This window comes from Neltuma alba, unplaced genomic scaffold (assembly GCF_004799145.2).
Source record: "Neltuma alba isolate B1F8T4 unplaced genomic scaffold, ASM479914v2 tig00010229_pilon, whole genome shotgun sequence".
Lineage (NCBI taxonomy): Eukaryota > Viridiplantae > Streptophyta > Magnoliopsida > Fabales > Fabaceae > Neltuma > Neltuma alba.
In genome coordinates this window covers 233,207-251,467 of record NW_021635161.1, presented here as the reverse complement: position 1 = coordinate 251,467, position 18,261 = coordinate 233,207, and the positions used below count along the sequence as shown (strand labels likewise).

The window sequence follows — 18,261 nt, the reverse complement described above, 5'->3', positions numbered from 1 at the left end:
TACTAGTATGTATAAGGGTCTTATATTTAGGACCGGAGGAGTAACAATTTTCTGTTTTCATAACACATTTGCAATAAGTCTTTGAATAAAACTTGAAAATTAAAAAGTTCAATTGATCAAAATATAATTTTGAAAATTAATAAGTTCAATTAGATAGTTAACAAGTTTTAATTCTAAATTAATAGCTTCATATCTCTTTAAAACTTGCAGTAAACCTTTGAATAAAACCTTATCACAAGATAATCTTGAAAAGTAACATGTTACATTTCACAGTTAACATATTTTAATTTTAAATTAATAATTTTTTATCTCCAAAACACACTTGTAATAAATTTTTAAATAAAAAATTATTATGATACAACTTTAAAATTTAACAAGTTCAGTTATATAGTTAATACATTTTAATTTTAAATTAACAATCTGAAAAGATAGAAGATTCTCATGTAACGTGGTCCTACGCCGAAAAGTCATAATATTTGTATCAATTATTCAAAAGCATGGAAGCAAAAGTGGTTGTTGGCCAAAGAAAAGTGGTTTTCATTGGCTCATATTTCTAAAGTCTTTTCGTTTAACGTGATAGACCGTTTTCCATATGAGGTAAGTATGCCTCTTTTCCAGACGGTCGTTGGACTAAGGAGATAGACATTAAGTCAAATAAATACTGTCCAAAGTACTCCTCCGGTCCTAATTATAAGACCCAATTGACTTATTTGAGGAGATTAAGGAAGTAAGTTAAATTGGTTATTTATAATAAATAAGTGTTGTTATTCCTAAAATATCCTTGCTAATTAAGTATATTGGCTAAAACTATCATTATTAGAAGGATTATCTTGGAAAAAAATACATAAATATAAGAGAGAAAATGGATTGGGTCTTATAATTAGGACCAAATAAAAAGTCAAATTGGGTCTTATAATAAAGACCGGAGGAGTATTAAAAAAAAAAAAGTTTTGCGTAGCAGAATTAATAATTCACATAATTAAGCCAGCATTGACAAGTATTCTCTCATAAATTAATTTTAATATGTATCTTTTCAAATGCAAAGATGTGCTCTACATCGTTTTTCATGTCGAGGGCAATATCGTGCAATACGGGCATGTTTATTTTCTTGTTTTCAAAATAATCTTTTGTTTTTAAAAACAAAAAAAAATTGTTTGGTTGTTAATTTTTGATTAAGTTTATTTGTAAAACAAAAAAAATTAGATATCATTTTTTTTTTCAAAAAAACCTCAAAAAAATTTTTTTTACATGTTTTATCGTTTTCCTTTTTTTTCTGTTTTATTATTTTTCATAATTTTTCTCTTTACTCGCGGCCATCCTTTTGATTCTGTCTCCTGCACTTGTTAATGTCTCTTTGTCTAATCTCTACTTTGTGTCTCACTTTCAATTAGTTTTCCAAGTTGATTTCAAAATAATTGCCCCAAATTAGTTTTTATCTTTTGTCCTCAAATGCAATTTTTCAGAACAATTATCCAACATTTTTATTTTTAAAATTTTTTAAAATATCAATTTTGTAAAACTACTCTAAAAACATAAATTAAAAAATAGAAATAAGCCAGGCTTATATTTTTAGATACAAACTCAAATTATATCGAAGTTGTTTTGTAACCAACTTATAGAGTCATAGATCCTGGCTGGGTAATATTTCATCGAAAATTGGAGGAGGCCTTGTGGGATTTCTCTTAATTTTTATCATTATACGTGTAGGGAATCATTTATATGGTCAATATAAAAAAGATAGCATACAGAAAAATATCATTAAAAAAGAACAACGAACCCCGAGCTAAATTCTTGTGATATCGTTTAATTGATTTATGAATCATGATTTGATTAGGGTTATTTAATTTCAATTAGCAGCTATATATGTAAAAAAAATGTATATTGTATACCAATAAATCAGAAAACAAATACAATAGATACATTAAATAAAACACTACTCAAACAGACATGTTTTAAGTACAATTAATAAGCATAGCGAGGCACACACATATTCTTTTATTACAGAAAACATTTGCAAACACATAAAGCACTATTTTATTCTGAAAATTAAACATCCCTTATTATCTTTCAAGCGGTATCACAATAACACTAAATATATAACTAAGGGTGATAGACGACTGTGGGAACCACACATAGATGGTTTTTCCTAGAGGCAGTGTTACCAAAAGTTTCCTCCATGTCCAAATCCTCAGGCTTCATCCCATCAGGAAGCTTCCAATCAAAATGGTAAAGCAATTTGGCGATAGCCAAATCGATAACAGCATAACCAAATGAAGATCCAGGACATATCCTTCTTCCTGACCCAAATGGAATATACTGATGGTTCGTACCCTTAAAATTGTAGTCCGTTGAGGGATCAAGGAATCTTTGTGGTTGAAACTTCTCTACCTCGTTCCAATACTTGGGATCTCTTCCGAGTGCCCAAGCATTGACAATAATCCTAGAGTTGGAAGGGATCTTGTAACCATTGATTTCCCATGTTTCAAAATTTTCCCTTGGAACCAGTAGTGGAAGAGGTGGATGAAGCCTCAAGATTTCTTTGATTACAGCATCTGTGTATTTCAACTTGTGCAATTCTGTTTCTTCTACGTATCCTTTGTTTCCAAAGACCTTCCTTACTTCTGCTTGAGCCTCTTTCATTGTCTCTGGATTCCTCAGCAATTCAGCCATTGCCCACTCCAAAATTGTTGCTGTTGTTTCAGTTGCCCCAAAGAACATGTCCTGAGAATAGCTTATTTCTTTGAGTCAAACTCCAATATTTATAAAGTAAAACACTTATTTGTAACTTATAAATGATCAAGTATTTGTTTATATGTATGAAGCATTCAAAGAGAGAGAAGAAGACTTACTTGAATAATAGATTTGATGGTGTCGTCACAAATGTGGATGTCAAGGTCATTTTCCTTTTGGACCCTGAGAAGAACATCGACAAGATCTTCCTGGTGTGCTTCATCATCACCATCCTCGCTCCTCTTATCGTTCCTTTCTCTATGTTCTGCAATGACTTCTTGCAAAATCCCATCACCCAGTTCATGCAGTTTCTCAAGCTTACGCTTCAAACCAGTGATGACAGGAAGGAATTTGAGTGAAGGAAAAAGATCTTCAACACCAAGTCCAGTAGCCAGCTCCATCGTTTTCTGCATAAAATACACAACGTCGTCCACATTCTTGGACTTACCAATGGCCGCACGAGCAACAACGGAATTTGCCAGAGGGAAAAATTGTTTATGAAGATTAATAACAGAACCTTCATGTTCAGTTATATACTTCATGAGAGATCCTATTTGTTCTTCCCTTATATTTCTGAATGATTGGACTCTCTTTACAGACAAAAGCTCCAAAGTACAAATCTTTCGAAGTTGCCTCCAACGATGTCCATATGGAGCGAAGCCAACATCAATACCATCGTAGCCAACAATTTTGGCTGCTAAATAAATGGGTCTGTTGGCAAAGATTTGATCGTGCGTTTTCATAATTTCTTTGGCCATTTCTGAGGAAGAGATTATGATGTTGGAGGTTTGTCCAAGTTGAAGGTGGATCAAGGGGCCATATTTGTTTGCAAGGTCTCTCATGATGTGATGAGGAAGTGATGGCCCTACCATTTGATGTAAGTTCCCTATAATAGGAAGCTTCCATGGCCCTGGGGGTAGGGGTTTGTTTGATTTCTTCAATCTTGAAGGCTTTATTAGAACCAGAAAGAGCAACGAGAAGAAGGCGAAGAGGATGGAATATGGAATTTGAATCTCCATACTGACAAAGGAAACTAATGCTGAAGTGAGGGTTTGGTCGTTTTAGAAGCGAAAGTACTGCTTTTATACTAAACGGATGGCTCTGTTCCCCTTTATTAATTAATATAATATTAATGTACGTATAACACTATATGTGTATATATTACCTCCGGTCCTAATTATAAAACCTTATTTACCTTATTTATAGACTACAAACGAGATTATATAATTGGGACCGGTAGTATATAAATAAAATATCAGTCACTTGTTAATAATGTTACCTAAAATAGCATATCAAATTTATCTTTGTTTTATTCATTTTTTTAAAATTGTTTTTTCATGTATTTTTCTTCCTTTTATTTTTAATGAAAATTGAAATAATCTAAGAATGCTGCAAGAATTTTTATGGAATGAAAATGTATCATTTAAAAGGAGATTATAATTATAATAATAATAATAATAATAATAATAATAATAATAATAATAATAATAATAATATTATTATTATTATTATTATTATTATTATTATTATTATTATTATTCACACTGATTGAGAGATCATAAAAAATTACGCTATCATTTTTATGTATGAAATTAAAATATGGCAATTCAATAAATGATCTAATTAACTGTAGAAGTTTTTATGATGAGGAAAGAAAATATTTTATAATATATGTGAATTCTTTTCCCTTGACTGCACGCGCTAGATATGTACTCCCTCTAATCATAAATATGAAATTATGTTAACTAATTCATAGAAAAAATAGTTAAGATAATTTATTATTTGTAATTAATATGTAAATAATTTTTTTATATAAACAAACTACCGCTGTTATTTAATGATTAGGATTCAATATTTGGAAATAAAAATGTCCCAATAAATAGAAGCATTACATATAAGAAATAAACACGTATAGGAAAGAAGAGTAAATAAGACTTATTGCTATATTTAAAAGCAAACCAAAACTCTCATATAGGCTTTAATACTTAAAACAATAGCGAGTATATAAAATATAAATCATGTGATATTTCCAATTAAATTGATGACGTTGTAGGAATATGACATAATTACGAAAGACGATATGCGTTCAAATTAACTTAATGCATGTGTTCGTCCATCTTCACGATTTGTTAGAGGAATTGGACCGATTTCTCTAATGTATCGTCTATTGGTTGAACCCCGACTTTTCAGCTTTGAACAAATTCACTAGCACGATCAGTTTGTTTTAGGATGCGATTTGATTATTCCTTATAAGGGCACCTATTATAATCACCCTACAATACTACTAATTACGAGTATACAGTAATTTCAAAGAATGAACAGGGTCTTTAGTGGAAAATTCATTTGCGAATAGAATGGGAATAGACATTAATGAGTTAAGTGCTTGGTTTGTTTAACTTGCATGGTGAGCCGGGTTTGAATTTTCAACCCACCAAATTAAAGTCAGTCAAAAGAGTTACTTCGCTAAACTCTCAATTTATATGAAGGGTTTGGCTCATTTAATTTAATATGCTTTCAAAATAAAATACCCGGGCATCATGGTGAAATATGACATAAGATACAATTAAAATTATTTTATATATTTAGAATTATTGAAATAAGAATATCTATGATATTCTTTAGATTAATTAGGATTTAATGGGGGGTTCTTATCATTACATCTTTTTTTTTTAGATCTTCTTTATTTGCATTAAAAATATAGAATATATAGATAGGTGATCTAAATTATCTGATTAGTTTTTCTGAGATTTCTCATTATAGTCAAACTTAATTGATTGATTGAATGGCCTCCCCCTTTCACTCTCCTTCTTCTTATTTTTTTTTTTGGTTCAAAACTTCTCCTATCTGTTTGACTCTTTCAATATTGGGAGAATTATAATAAAGTTTTAAAGAAGGAATATGACAACTATAAAGTCCCAACCAATGACATGTCAAAGGCTGTCACTTTTTACTCTAAAATTTATCATTACAAGCTAGTCAGTTATTATTAAGAAGAGATGTGAGAACTATTTATAAATACAGAAAGAGAAAACTTTCAATAAGGATAACTTTAAAATTTTTTTTATCAATTTAATATATATTTTTAGTATGTGAGAATGAGTATGACTGATTTATATCAAGTATCAGGGTGGTGTGTGTGTGATATTTGTCAACTTTGTAAATGATTCAATGTTTCCGGCCATCAATGAGATATTTCAAAAGCATAGTAGAAGTTTTGATTTGCTGGTAAAAAAAAAAAAAAAGAAGTTCTAATTTTAATTTATCAAGCATCTGGAAAAGATAATTTTATATATTTAATTTGTTAGCCGTGAAGGACCGATTTCTGAGGCACAACCTGCATTCCTACTTCTTCCATTTATGTGTGCGCGGGCGCGTATATGTATATGTAAGAATTTGGAAATGTATTGATAATTGATGCTACATTAAATGAATGTTCCCCCTTCAGAGTTTTTTTTAATTTTTTATTCCACATGCAAGAAAGTTTTTTTCCCCTGAAAATACTCCTTTACTCTTATTTATAAGTCACTTCCAACTTGTTTTACACAGATTAAAAAAAATTTTAAACTACATTAACTCTTATTTAAAATTTAACAACTTTTCAATTTTATCCTTATTTAATATACCTTACATCTTATGTAAACAAAATCAACACAATAATAAATGAAAGGTAAAATTAACATCTATACAAAAAAATTTTCTCAATGTCCTATAAATATGACCAAAAAATATTTTCTTTTTGCCCTATAAATAAAAACCAGAGGACTAACATATTATCTCAACCAATAAAAAAAATTATATATATATATATAGGAATAAATCTTCCGGAGTTGAAATCCACGAGGATTAATTAAAACAATACAGTAATCTTTCTGGGATGATATTCAATTTGATTTTATGACATTTTGTAAGTTTTTCCTCACTCCTTTTTAGGATTCAAATATTGATTAAATTTTCCAAGTGTTTCTTATTGTATGGATTAAGATTAATTAACATGAATTTTTTATTAGCTAATCTTGTTGAAAGATCAAATAAGTATAATCACAGCCGATTTAGTGCAAATATCTCAAGAAGGTTTGCACAGAATATGTAGCATCCCAATGATAAATTATTCAATTTGATCAATTTAATTTGTTGTATATTAGTATTAATTAACTTTTAGGATTATTGTTACCTATTTAATTGGATAATCAATTTTCACCTACTTAATGAATCATATGTGATGCGTTTTCAAAAATATTCTCAATACAATTAACTCTTAATTTATTGGGAAATATCGTCTTTTACTTTATGATGCATGTTAATGACTTTAATTAAAATTAAATTTGGAATTTTATGATAATTGTTGAGAAAAAAATACTACCACCTCCAGTCCTAATTATAAGAGCTAGTTGACTAATTTGAGAAGATTAAGAAAAGAAGTTAAGTTAGTTATTTGTAATAAATAAATGTTGTATTTTCTAAAATATCCTTGCTAATCAAATATATTAGCTAGAATTACTATTGTTAGAATGACTATCTTAGGAAAAAAAAATGCATAAATATGAGAGACAAAGTGGATTGGGATCTTATATTTAAGACCAAAATAAAAGTTAAACCAATTCTTATATTAAGGATCAAAGGTAGTATATGTTATACTTAACTGTTTTTTTTTTTTAAACTATTTTTTTTTGGTACAACTTTTTTTAAAACTATATGATTCAATTAAAAATATCTTACATTATATTGGACTCTCCTAGGAAAAAGCCTACTGTTATATATACACTTAATTCATGGCCCAAAAAGAATTATTAAATTATTATGGGTACAAGAGTAAGGCATCCATACCATAATTAGAATGGGTCCAGTGCTGTGCCCCATTCTCACCTATAGATCCTACCCTATCTTTTACAAATCTATTATTTTTCTTGCAAAACTCAACAGGCTTTTATGCTTGAAACAATGGTGCTTATGTAAATATGACATGTGGAACAACACTTGTTAGTTCAAGTGGAAGAGACTTGAATAACTTAAACATTATGTTTCAGGTTTGATCTTTGGAGCAGTGTTTATGAAGAAAAATATTGCTAAGATGAGTCTCTACTACAGTGTCTGATAGTGCTTTAAGAGAGTAGTCTCTTACTGTTTAGATAGAAAGATACTTCGGTCAAAAAATGGCATGTGATATTTCCAATTAAATTGATGAAGTTGTGGGAATATGACATAATTCCGAAAGAAGGTATGCGTTCAAACTAAATTATTGTACGTCTTCGTCCATGTTCACGTGGTCTCACTCATTTAACCATATAATCTTATTTTTTATTAAAGGATATGGACCGATTTCTCTAACTTGGCGTCGGCTAGTTGGACCACGACTTTTCAGGTTTGAATAAATTCACCAGCATTGTGAGAGAGAGAATTGGTGATAGAAAAATATCATTAAACTATAAAAAGTAATACTCCTTCGGTCCAAACGTATGTCATAATTCGAATGTTAATATTGGTCTTATATATAAGATTTATTTGATATATTTATTATTTTTTTTAAAATTAATCCTATTGATATTTTCTTAACAATAGTCAAATAAGAGAAGAAGTGAAGGAATTAAGAAAGATAATTAGAATGTTTTAAAAAAATATCATATTAATTAATTTAACTAACATTCTTAATCTACTAATTAAATTAATTAATTAGCTTTTACATTTAAAACAGAAACAATATGTAGCCCAAGCTAAAGTTTCATGATTTGTGACGAGCAAGACCGCAGCTGGACATGGATTTGGAAGCGGCCCGGATTACAACGAATTTGTAACTTTCTTTGGCTTGCATTGAAAAACCGCCTCCTCACCGAACGAGTAAGAAGGGGAATGACTTTAGAAGGAACTTGCGCAATTTGTCACTCTGCTGAAGAAGACCTCAACCATATCCTTCACCACTGTCCTACTGCAAGAAACCGCTGGTTGAAGATAATTTCACCACATAGTGCCCATGATTTCTTTCACAAGCCCCTCGAAGACTGGTTATTATGGAACCTTAATCCCCGCTGTAATGGTACCCATTGGAGACTTCTCTTTGGCACTCTTTGTTGGAAACTCTGGGATAATAGAAACAGATGTATCTTTGCCAATGACCCATTGTGCCCCGAGAATATTATTATTACTACCCATTCATTGGCTAGGCACACTGCCAACGCGGCAGGTGTAATTAGCTCCATTAGATCTACTGTGTAATTTTTTGTACTCTGTTTCTGTACATATTTTGATCAATATACTCCTTTTATTTAAAAAAAAAAAAAAGATTCATGATTTGTACTTTTGACGACGACGTGAAGAAACTTATTTGCGGTGTATATATTTTGCATAGAACCGATGAATGATAATATTTGCCAACTCGAATTAATTGTATTGGACATACCCAACATCACAATACATATAAGGGCCCCCAATATTAATCCACTTAATTAATTGTATTATTAATATTTCATTTGCACTAGTATTTTGTTTGAATGTTCAAAATTAGCAATTAACTTGAATTCAAATGTACTAGTGTTATTAGTCTACCCAACAAAAAGCTGTGCGGCTAGTTTAATTTGAGGAAGTTAGTTTAAGGATGAGATTTGATTGATTATGCCTTATAAGAGTTTCTTTCTAAGCAATTTCCAGCACTTATATAATTTGTATCTGGTTTGTGGTTCAGGGATATACTACTTCGATTCTCAATATAGTGTTTTTGGTTCACGGATATACTACTTAGATTCTTAATATAATGACTTGTAAGATATTTAATTATCATTTTCTAATTTTATTTTTATTTAATTCTTATTAAAAAAGAAAAGAGGAGAGGTGGAAATAATTTATAAATACAGAAAGAGAACTTTTGATAACGGTAACTTTAAAAAGAATTTAATATTTTCACTGGCAAAAAAAAATTTAACGTATTTCTTAATATGTGAGGATGAATTACAAGTGATTTTGTGTGTATGTGTGTGTCTATATATACATATATATATTTGCTAAAGCATTGGTATCCTCCTATTGGAGGCAATCCTATTAGAGGCACTATCCGGCACTAAATGTGGGCACTTCTCCCAGCGGGGATTTGAACATTGGTTCGTCACGTTGTGAGGGATTAGTTCGTTTCACTAGACCCAACCTCTGTTGGTGTGTGTGTGTATATATATATATATATATATATATATAATATTTGTGCACTTTGTAACTGATTCAATATTGCCGGCCATCATGGCTGCTTCTTCCATTTAGTGTGTGTAAGAATTCAGAAGCGCATTTGATGATTGATACTACATTGACTGAAATAAAATTTTTTTTACCTATATACATATGAATAAATCTTGCGGAGTTGAAATCCACGAAGTTCTAGAATTTTTCTAAAAATATTTTTATCATGTAATTAGTTTTTTATGAAATATAAAATTTTCTCTCTTCTTTAAAAAAGATAAATTTTAGGAAATTTATGAATTCTCAACTTAATGAACATAGGATTAGTAGGAGTATTTGTATAATATCAATTTGATATTATTTGATGGTGTGAAGATAAATTTCTCATCTAGTTATCCTAGATCGATTAGCTAATTATCTGATAATTCCATAATTTTACTAAGTACAAAATCCATATTGCTTTAATTCTCACTTAATAATATGTAGCCATATGAACATACTAATTGTAAAGTACTATCTCTAGTTTTTAATATAAGAGCTAATAGACTAATTTGAGTAGATTAAGAAAATTAGTTAAGTTAGTTATTTGTAATAAATAAGTATTGTCTTTCTTAAAATATCCTTGCTAATCAAATGTATTGATTAAAACTATTATTATTACAAGGACTACTTTAGAAAAAAAAGATAAATATGAGAGATCAAATAAATTAAAATTTTATATTTATGATCAAAATAAAATTTAAATGAATTCTTATATTAAGAATTACGGGTAGTATTATTTACATGGGATCTCATCTTCTAATTGGAAAACTGCCAGACACATGAACATCTTATGATAGGCCCAACACTTTTATTCATGGCCCAAAACAATTATAGTGGGCCGAGCTGAGAACTAACAGCAACCAAAACGATGGGATTTCCAGGTATTACATCTTCGATGTTTCGCACCTCATCAGGCACCTTCGTTGAATAAATTATGTCATCCTTCCCATAAATCACCTCAAGAGTTCTGCACATTTTCCAAAACACCTCTCTCACCTCAGTGGATGCTATGATTCCCCCTTTCTTCACCACTAATCTCAGAAGCTCTTTCCTTTTCTCTTCACCCTTCTTCTTTATCTTCTTCTTCACTCCCACTAATCACCCTCAACCGCACCGAGTCCACCAGTTTCCCTTGTTCTTTCTCCTCTGCACACAAAAAACCACACACACATATCCAAATCTTATATCATTCTTGCTACAACATTCACATGAAAACTGAGATTGATCGACTCATCCATCTCACCTGTTAGCCATTGACGTCGTTGAGGTATCTCCCATGGAGGCCAAGAACATCTAAAACGTAATTGGATTCTGCACTTTCAGCCACGGCTTGTGGAAGCTTAGGTCCAATTAGATACATAGCTGACAAGACAATTGGTCCCAAGGCCATTGTTATAATTCCATTCCGCTCATATTCTTCTATGCTCGGCACGCATTTGTTTTTGCACCATTCTACTTCCTTCAACCCAGATCGTAGAATATCCACCCACTGAAAACAAAAAAAAAAAAAATGTTGAAGTCGACATACGATTTTAGTTTATTGATGAGGAAATCAATGAAGAAAAATAGAGATAGGCAGACCTTTTTCTTACCTGCTGAATTAAGTGGTTCAGGACACTACGGTCTTGAACCTTAAAGGCTTGGGCTGCAGTCTCACTAATTGTTCTCTTAAGCACTAAGAATAATATCTTCACCGGCTCAGAACAGCTTTCTTTGTTGACATCTACATCCCACCTGTGTGTTTCATCAATTAATAATATTTCAAAACACAATCTTACCACACACACTTATTAATACTGAGAGAGAAATTTAGACGTATGTATTATATTATGCATACTTCTCCATTAACTTTATAAGGTTTATTCGTTCCTCTTTGGTACTCCAAAACATCCAAGAAGTTATCAAATACAGACGTGAGCAATCCATGCTTTGCCCAAGCTAAACGTGCTTCACGAAGTTCTGAAGACGGAAGTGTTGCTGCCACTGACATGAATGAATACGTAACTGTTGTTTTGGCAATTGGAAAATGTAGCTTATCCATTCCAATCAATAATTCACGTAATTAAGCCAGCATTGAAAAGTTCTCTCTCATAAATCAATTTTAATATGTATCTTTTCAAATGCAAAGGTGTGCTCTACACTATTACTTTTGCGAGAAACCACGCGATTTATGATTTCAGTTATCGGTTTTTATGTTGAGGGCAATATCGTGCAATACGGGCATGTTTATTTTCTTGTTTTCAAAATAATTTTTTATTTTTAAAAACCAGAAAATTAAAAAAAATTTTGGTTGTTAATTTTTAATTAATTTTTTTGTAAAACAAAAAAAATAGATATCTATGTTTTTTTTGACCGTTTTAAATTTTTTCTGTTTTATTATTTTGCATAATTTTTTTCCTTACTCGCCGCCATGCTTTTCATTCTGTCTCTTGCACCTATTTTTGTCATTTCCAAATACTTCAATCCAACCCTCTTTCTGTCATTTATTGCATTCTCCAGTTTCTACTTTGTCTCTCACTTTCTGTTAGTTTTTCAAGTTGATTTCAAAATAATTGTTCCAAATAAGTGTTTAGTCTTTTTTCTCAAATGCAATTTTTTAGAACAATTATCCAAATAATTTTTATTTTCATTTTTTTAAATTTTTTTAAAAAGTCAATTTCATAAAACTAACTCTAAAAACATAAATTAAAAAACAGAAACAAGCCAGGCTTATATTTTCAGATACACCCAAATTACATCGAAGTTGTTTTGTAACCAACTTATATAGATCCTGGCCCTGTGGGATTTCTCTTAGTTTTTATCATTATACGCGTAGTGAATCATTTATATGATCAATATAAAAAAGATAGCATAACAGAAAAATATCATTAAAAAGAAAAACGAACCCCGAGCTAAATTCTTGTGATATCGTTTATAATTGATTGGGAGAATCAAAACCAAGGACCAAGAAAAAACAATATTTATTTTAGAGGATCATGAAAATCATAATTATTTTAAAAGACCAAAAATGAAAATATAATTTTAAAAATACTAAATCACCCATAATAACTAGACCTCTTATATTATCTCTCTTACGACATTTCAGGTTTTTTTGGGTGAAATTTTGATTATTCTTCTTTTCCATCATGCAAAATTGAAAAACTATCAAATGTTGGATTTCGGCCTGTGAGTAACAAATGGTTTTGAAATAAATACCTAACAATATAAAATAGTAGGGGAGGAAGGCAACAAATACAATGGATACACTAAATAAAACACTACTCAAACAGACATGTTTTATGTTAGCACGGCACACACATATTCTTTTATTACAGAAAACATTTGCAAAAACATAAAGCACTATTTTATACTGAAAATTAAACATCCCTTATTATTTTCCAAGTGGTATTACTATAACACTATATATATGTAACTAAGGGTGATAGACGACTGTGGGAACCACACATAGATGGTTTTTTCTAGAGGCAGCGTTACCAGAGGTTTCCTCCATGTCCAAATCCTCGGGCTTCACCCCATCAGGAAGCTTCCAATCAAAATGGTAAAGCAATTTGGCGATAGCCAAATCGATAACAGCATAACCAAATGAAGATCCAGGACATATCCTTCTTCCTGACCCAAATGGGATATACTGACAGTTCGTACCCTTAAAATTGTAATCCGTTGCGGGATCAAGGAATCTTTGGGGTTGAAACTTTTCCGCTTCGTTCCAATACTTGGGATCTCTTCCGAGTGCCCAAGCATTGACAATAATCCTAGAGTTGGAAGGGATCTTATAACCATTGATTTCCCATGTCTCAAAATTTTCCCTTGGAACCAGTAATGGAAGAGGTGGGTGAAGCCTCAAGATTTCTTTGATCACGGCATCTATGTATTTCAACTTGGGAAATTCTGATTCTTCTACGTATCCTTTGTTTTCAAAGACCTGCCTCACTTCTGCTTGAGCCTCTTTCATTGTCTCTGGATCCCTCAGCAATTCAGCCATTGCCCACTCCAAAATTGTTGCTGTTGTTTCAGTTGCCCCGAAGAACATGTCCTGAGAATAGCTTATTTCTTTGAGTCAAACTCCAATATTTATAACGTAAAACACTTATTTATAACTTATAAATGATCAAGTATTTGTTTTTATGTATGAAGCATTCAAAGAGAGGGAAGAAGACTTACTTGAATGATAGATTTGATGGTGTCGTCACAAATGTGAATGTCAAGGTCATTTTCCTTTTGGACCCTGAGAAGAACATCGACAAGATCTTCCTGGTGTGCTTCATCATCACCATCCTGGCTTCTCTTATATTCCTTTCTCTATGTTCTGCAATGGCTTCTTGCAAAAGCCCATCACCCAGTTCATGCAGTTTCTCAAGCTTACGCTTCAAACCAGTGATGACAGGAAGGAATTTGAGTGAAGGAAAAAGATCTTCAACACCAAGTCCACTAGACAGCTCCATCGTTTTCTGCATATAAATCACAACGTCGTCCACATTCTTGCACTTACCAATGGCCGCACGAGCAACAATGGAATTTGGGGAAAAGTTGTTTATGAAGATTAATAACAGTACCTTCAGGTTCTGTTATATACTTCATGAGAGATCCCATTTGTTCTTGCCGTATATTCCTGAATGATTGGACTCTCTTTACAGACAAAAGCTCCAACGTACAAATCTTTCGAATTTGCCTCCAACGATGTCCATATGGAGCAAAGCCAATATCAGGACCACCGTAACCAACAATTTTGCCTACTAAATAAATGGGTCTGTTGGCAAAGATTTGATCGTGTGTATTCATAATTTCTTTGGCCATTTCTGAGGAAGAAATTATGATGTTGGAGGTTTGTCCAAGTTGAAGGTGGATCAAGGGGCCATATTTGTTGGCAAGGTCTCTCATGATGTGATGAGGAAGTGATGGCCCTACCATTTGGTGTAAATTTCCTACAATAAGAAGCTTCCATGGCCCCGGGGGCAAGGGTTTGTTCGATTTCTTGAATCTTGAAGGCTTTATTAGAACCAGAAAGAGCAAAGAGAAGAAGGTGAAGAGGATGGAATATGGAATTTGAATCTCCATAATGACAATGGAAACTAATGCTGAAGTGAGGGTTTAGTCGTTTTAGAAGCGAAAGTGCTGCTTTTATACTAGACTGATGGCCCTTTTTTCCTTTATTAATAGTAAAATTTGATTAATATAATACTAACGTACGTATTTCAACAACAATATATACTTTTCTGGTCCTCAATATAGAACCTAATTAGAAGGTTAACCTTAGACCTAAATATAGGACATATTTCTTATATTTACCAATTTTTTTCTAAATTACCCCTATTAAATAATTAAATATCACAATAATACTTATTACTTATTGATAATATGCCTATATATTTTATAAAGTCAGTGAATACTTATTACCCATTAATTTCATAGATACATCATATCAATTCTACTGTTTGATATTTTTAATAAAATAATTTAAAATATTTTTTGAAATGTCAATTTCTTAAAGAAATTTTAACTGAGGGTATTTTGATAAACATATGTCATATTTATGATTATTATCTAACTTAACTAACTTTTTTAATTTAATTAAAGTAGTTAAATAAGTCATATATTAAGGACTAGAGGAGTGTGTGTGTGTAAATATAGAAACACACTAAGGCTAGTTTTCAATAGTTTATTTTGGTTAACATAGTATATAATCAGTCACTTGTTAAAAACGTTACCAAAAAAAGCATATCAAATTTATATTTGTTTTATTCATGTTTTTTAAATTGTTTTCTCATGTATTTTTTTTTTCTTCCTTTTATTTTTAACGGAAATTGACATAATCTAAGAATGCTGCGAGAATTTTTAATACAGTGAAAATGTATCATTTAAAAGGAGGAGATTATCATCATCATCATCATCATTTACCCTGATTTAGATATCATAAAAATTATACTATTATTTTATGTATGAAATTAAAATATTGAAATTTAATAAATAATCTGATTAATTGTAAAAGTTTTGATAATGAGGAAAGAAAATTTTTTATAATATATGTGAAGTTTTTCCCTTGGCCGCACGGGCTAAATATGCGCTCCCACTATTCCTAAATATAAAATTATGTTAACTAATTCATAGAAAAAACGTAGTTAAAATAATTTATTGTTTGTAATTAATATGTAAATAATTTTTTTTTTCAAAACGACTGCTGTTATTTAATGATTAAATTCAATATTTGGAAATAAAAATGTCCCAATAAATAGAAGCAGTGCATAAGAAATAAACACCTATAGGAAACGAGAGGAAATAAGACTTATTGATGTATTTAAAAGCAAACCAAAACTCTCATATCGGCTTTATACTTGAAACAACAGCGAGTATATAAATATGACATGTGATATTTCCAACTAATTTGATGAAGTTGTAGGAAAATGACATAATTCCGAAAGAAGATATGCGTTCAAAATAAATTAGTGCATGTCTTCGTCCATCTTCACGTGGTCTTACTAATTTTGCCATATAATATTATTTTTTATCAGAGGAATTGGACCGATTTCTCTAACGTAGGCTAGTTGGACCAGGACTTTTCAGCTTTGAATGAATTCACTAGCATTGAGAGAGAGAGAAATTGGTAATAGAAAAATATGATTAAAATATAAAAAGTAATACTCCTTGAGTCCTTAACTTGTGTCACAATTTGAAAGTTAATATTACATGTTTATCAATTTTTTTCAAATTAATCCTATTGATACTTTCTTAACAATAATCAAGCAGGAGAAGAAGTGAAGGAATTAAAAAAAATGATTAGGGTGTTTAAAATATATATATTATATTAACTAATGTAAATAACATTCTTAATCTACTTAAATTAGTTAATTAGGTTTTATATTAAGAATTGAAAGAATATATAACCCAAACTAAAATTTCATGATTTGTATTTTTAAGGAAGACCTGAAGAAACTTATTTGCGGTATATGTATTTTGCATTGAATCGATGAATGATAATATGTGCCAACTCGAATTAATTCTATTGGGCATACCCAAATCACAATACATACAGGGGCCTCCAATATTAATCCAGTTAATTAACTGTATTATTAATATTTCATTTGCACTAGTATTTTGTTTGGATGTTCAAAACTAGCGATTAAGTTGAATTCAAATGCACTAGTATTATTAGTCTACCAAACAAAAAGCTGTGCGACTAATTTAATTTGAGGAAGTTAGTTTTAGGATGACATTTGATTGATTATGCCTTGTAAGAATACCTATAATCACACCGAAAGACTGCGAATTGTATAGTAATTTCAAAGAATGAACAAGGTCTTTGGTGGAAAATTTACGTGCTTGAAAAGTAGACATTATTGAGTTCAGGGGGTTGCTTTGTTTGACTTGCATGATGAGTTGGGTTTCAATTTGCCAAAAGAAAATATGTTTTCAAAAACCAAACACCCAGGCATCATGGTGAAATATGGCATAAGATATAATAAAAATTATTTTATATAGTTAGAATTATTTAAATAAGAATATTTAAAACATTCCGCAGATTAATTAAGATTTAACGGGGGATTTTCTTATAATCACATCTTTTTTAGGATTATTTTGGATTTTCCTTATTCCCAATAAAAATATAGAATATATATGTAGGTCATCTGAACATTATCTGTTTAGTTTTTTTTTTTTTTTTTAAGATTTCTCATTATAGTGAAACTTAATTTATTAATAAAATAGCGTCCCTCTTTCTCTCTCCTTCTCCTCCTATCTCTATGACTCTTTCTTTATTTTCACTGTTGCTTTCTAAGCAATTTCCGGCATTTATATGATTTATATCTGGCTTCTGGTTCAGGGATACTACGATTCTTAATATAGTGTTTTTCATTCACAGATATACCACTTGTATTCTTAATATATAGTGACTTGTAGGATATTTAATTATCATTTTCTAGTTTCATTTTTATTTAATTATCTTTAAAAACGAAAAAAAAGAAAGAGAAGAGGGGTGGATACAGAAAGAGAACTTTGATAAGGGTAACTTTAAAAAATTCTATGAATTTAATATACTACATTCGGTTCTAAATATAAGAGCTAGTTAACTAATTTAAGTAGATTAAAAAATAAGTTAAGTTATTTATTTATAATAAATATGTTTGTCTTTTCTAAAATATCCTTACTAATCAAATGTATTGGTTAAAACTATCATTATTAGAAAGACCACCTTCAGAAAAATGTATAAACATGAGAGGCAAAATAGATGCGGGTCTTATATTTAAGATCAAAGTAAAAATTAAACAAGATCTTATATTAAGAACTGAAGGTAATATTAATATGTGAGGATGAATTATAAGTGATTGTGCGTGTATGTTTGTG

General features: G+C 30.5%; 2 protein-coding genes across 2 annotated transcripts; both read right to left on the bottom strand.

The window, feature by feature from the left end:
- Positions 1-1,973: 1,973 nt before the first annotated feature.
- On the bottom strand, positions 1,974-3,736 carry LOC114755067 (cytochrome P450 71D10-like). Its single transcript, XM_028943939.1, has 2 exons — positions 2,850-3,736; positions 1,974-2,721 (listed from the first exon to the last, which is right to left on the bottom strand). The coding sequence occupies exons 1-2, from the start codon at positions 3,600-3,602 to the stop codon at positions 2,101-2,103; spliced, it is 1,374 nt and encodes a 457-aa protein (XP_028799772.1). The 5' UTR covers positions 3,603-3,736; the 3' UTR covers positions 1,974-2,100.
- Positions 3,737-13,339: 9,603 nt separating this feature from the next.
- Positions 13,340-13,879, bottom strand: LOC114755040 (cytochrome P450 71D10-like). The gene has a single exon (XM_028943911.1). It carries the CDS (start codon positions 13,877-13,879, stop codon positions 13,340-13,342), a length of 540 nt encoding a protein of 179 aa, XP_028799744.1.
- Between the last annotated feature and the right edge of the window lie 4,382 nt (positions 13,880-18,261).

Bases quoted from the DNA above. Each gene is read 5' to 3' on its own strand.
- LOC114755040 (XM_028943911.1), bottom strand. From the start codon at position 13,879: ATGAAAGAGGCTCAAGCAGAAGTGAGGCAGGTCTTTGAAAACAAAGGA.
- LOC114755067 (XM_028943939.1), bottom strand. From the start codon at position 3,602: ATGGTAGGGCCATCACTTCCTCATCACATCATGAGAGACCTTGCAAAC. The intron at 2,722-2,849 runs GTAAGTCTTCTT...AGCTATTCTCAG, and splicing joins CCATCAAATCTATTATTCAA to GACATGTTCTTTGGGGCAAC.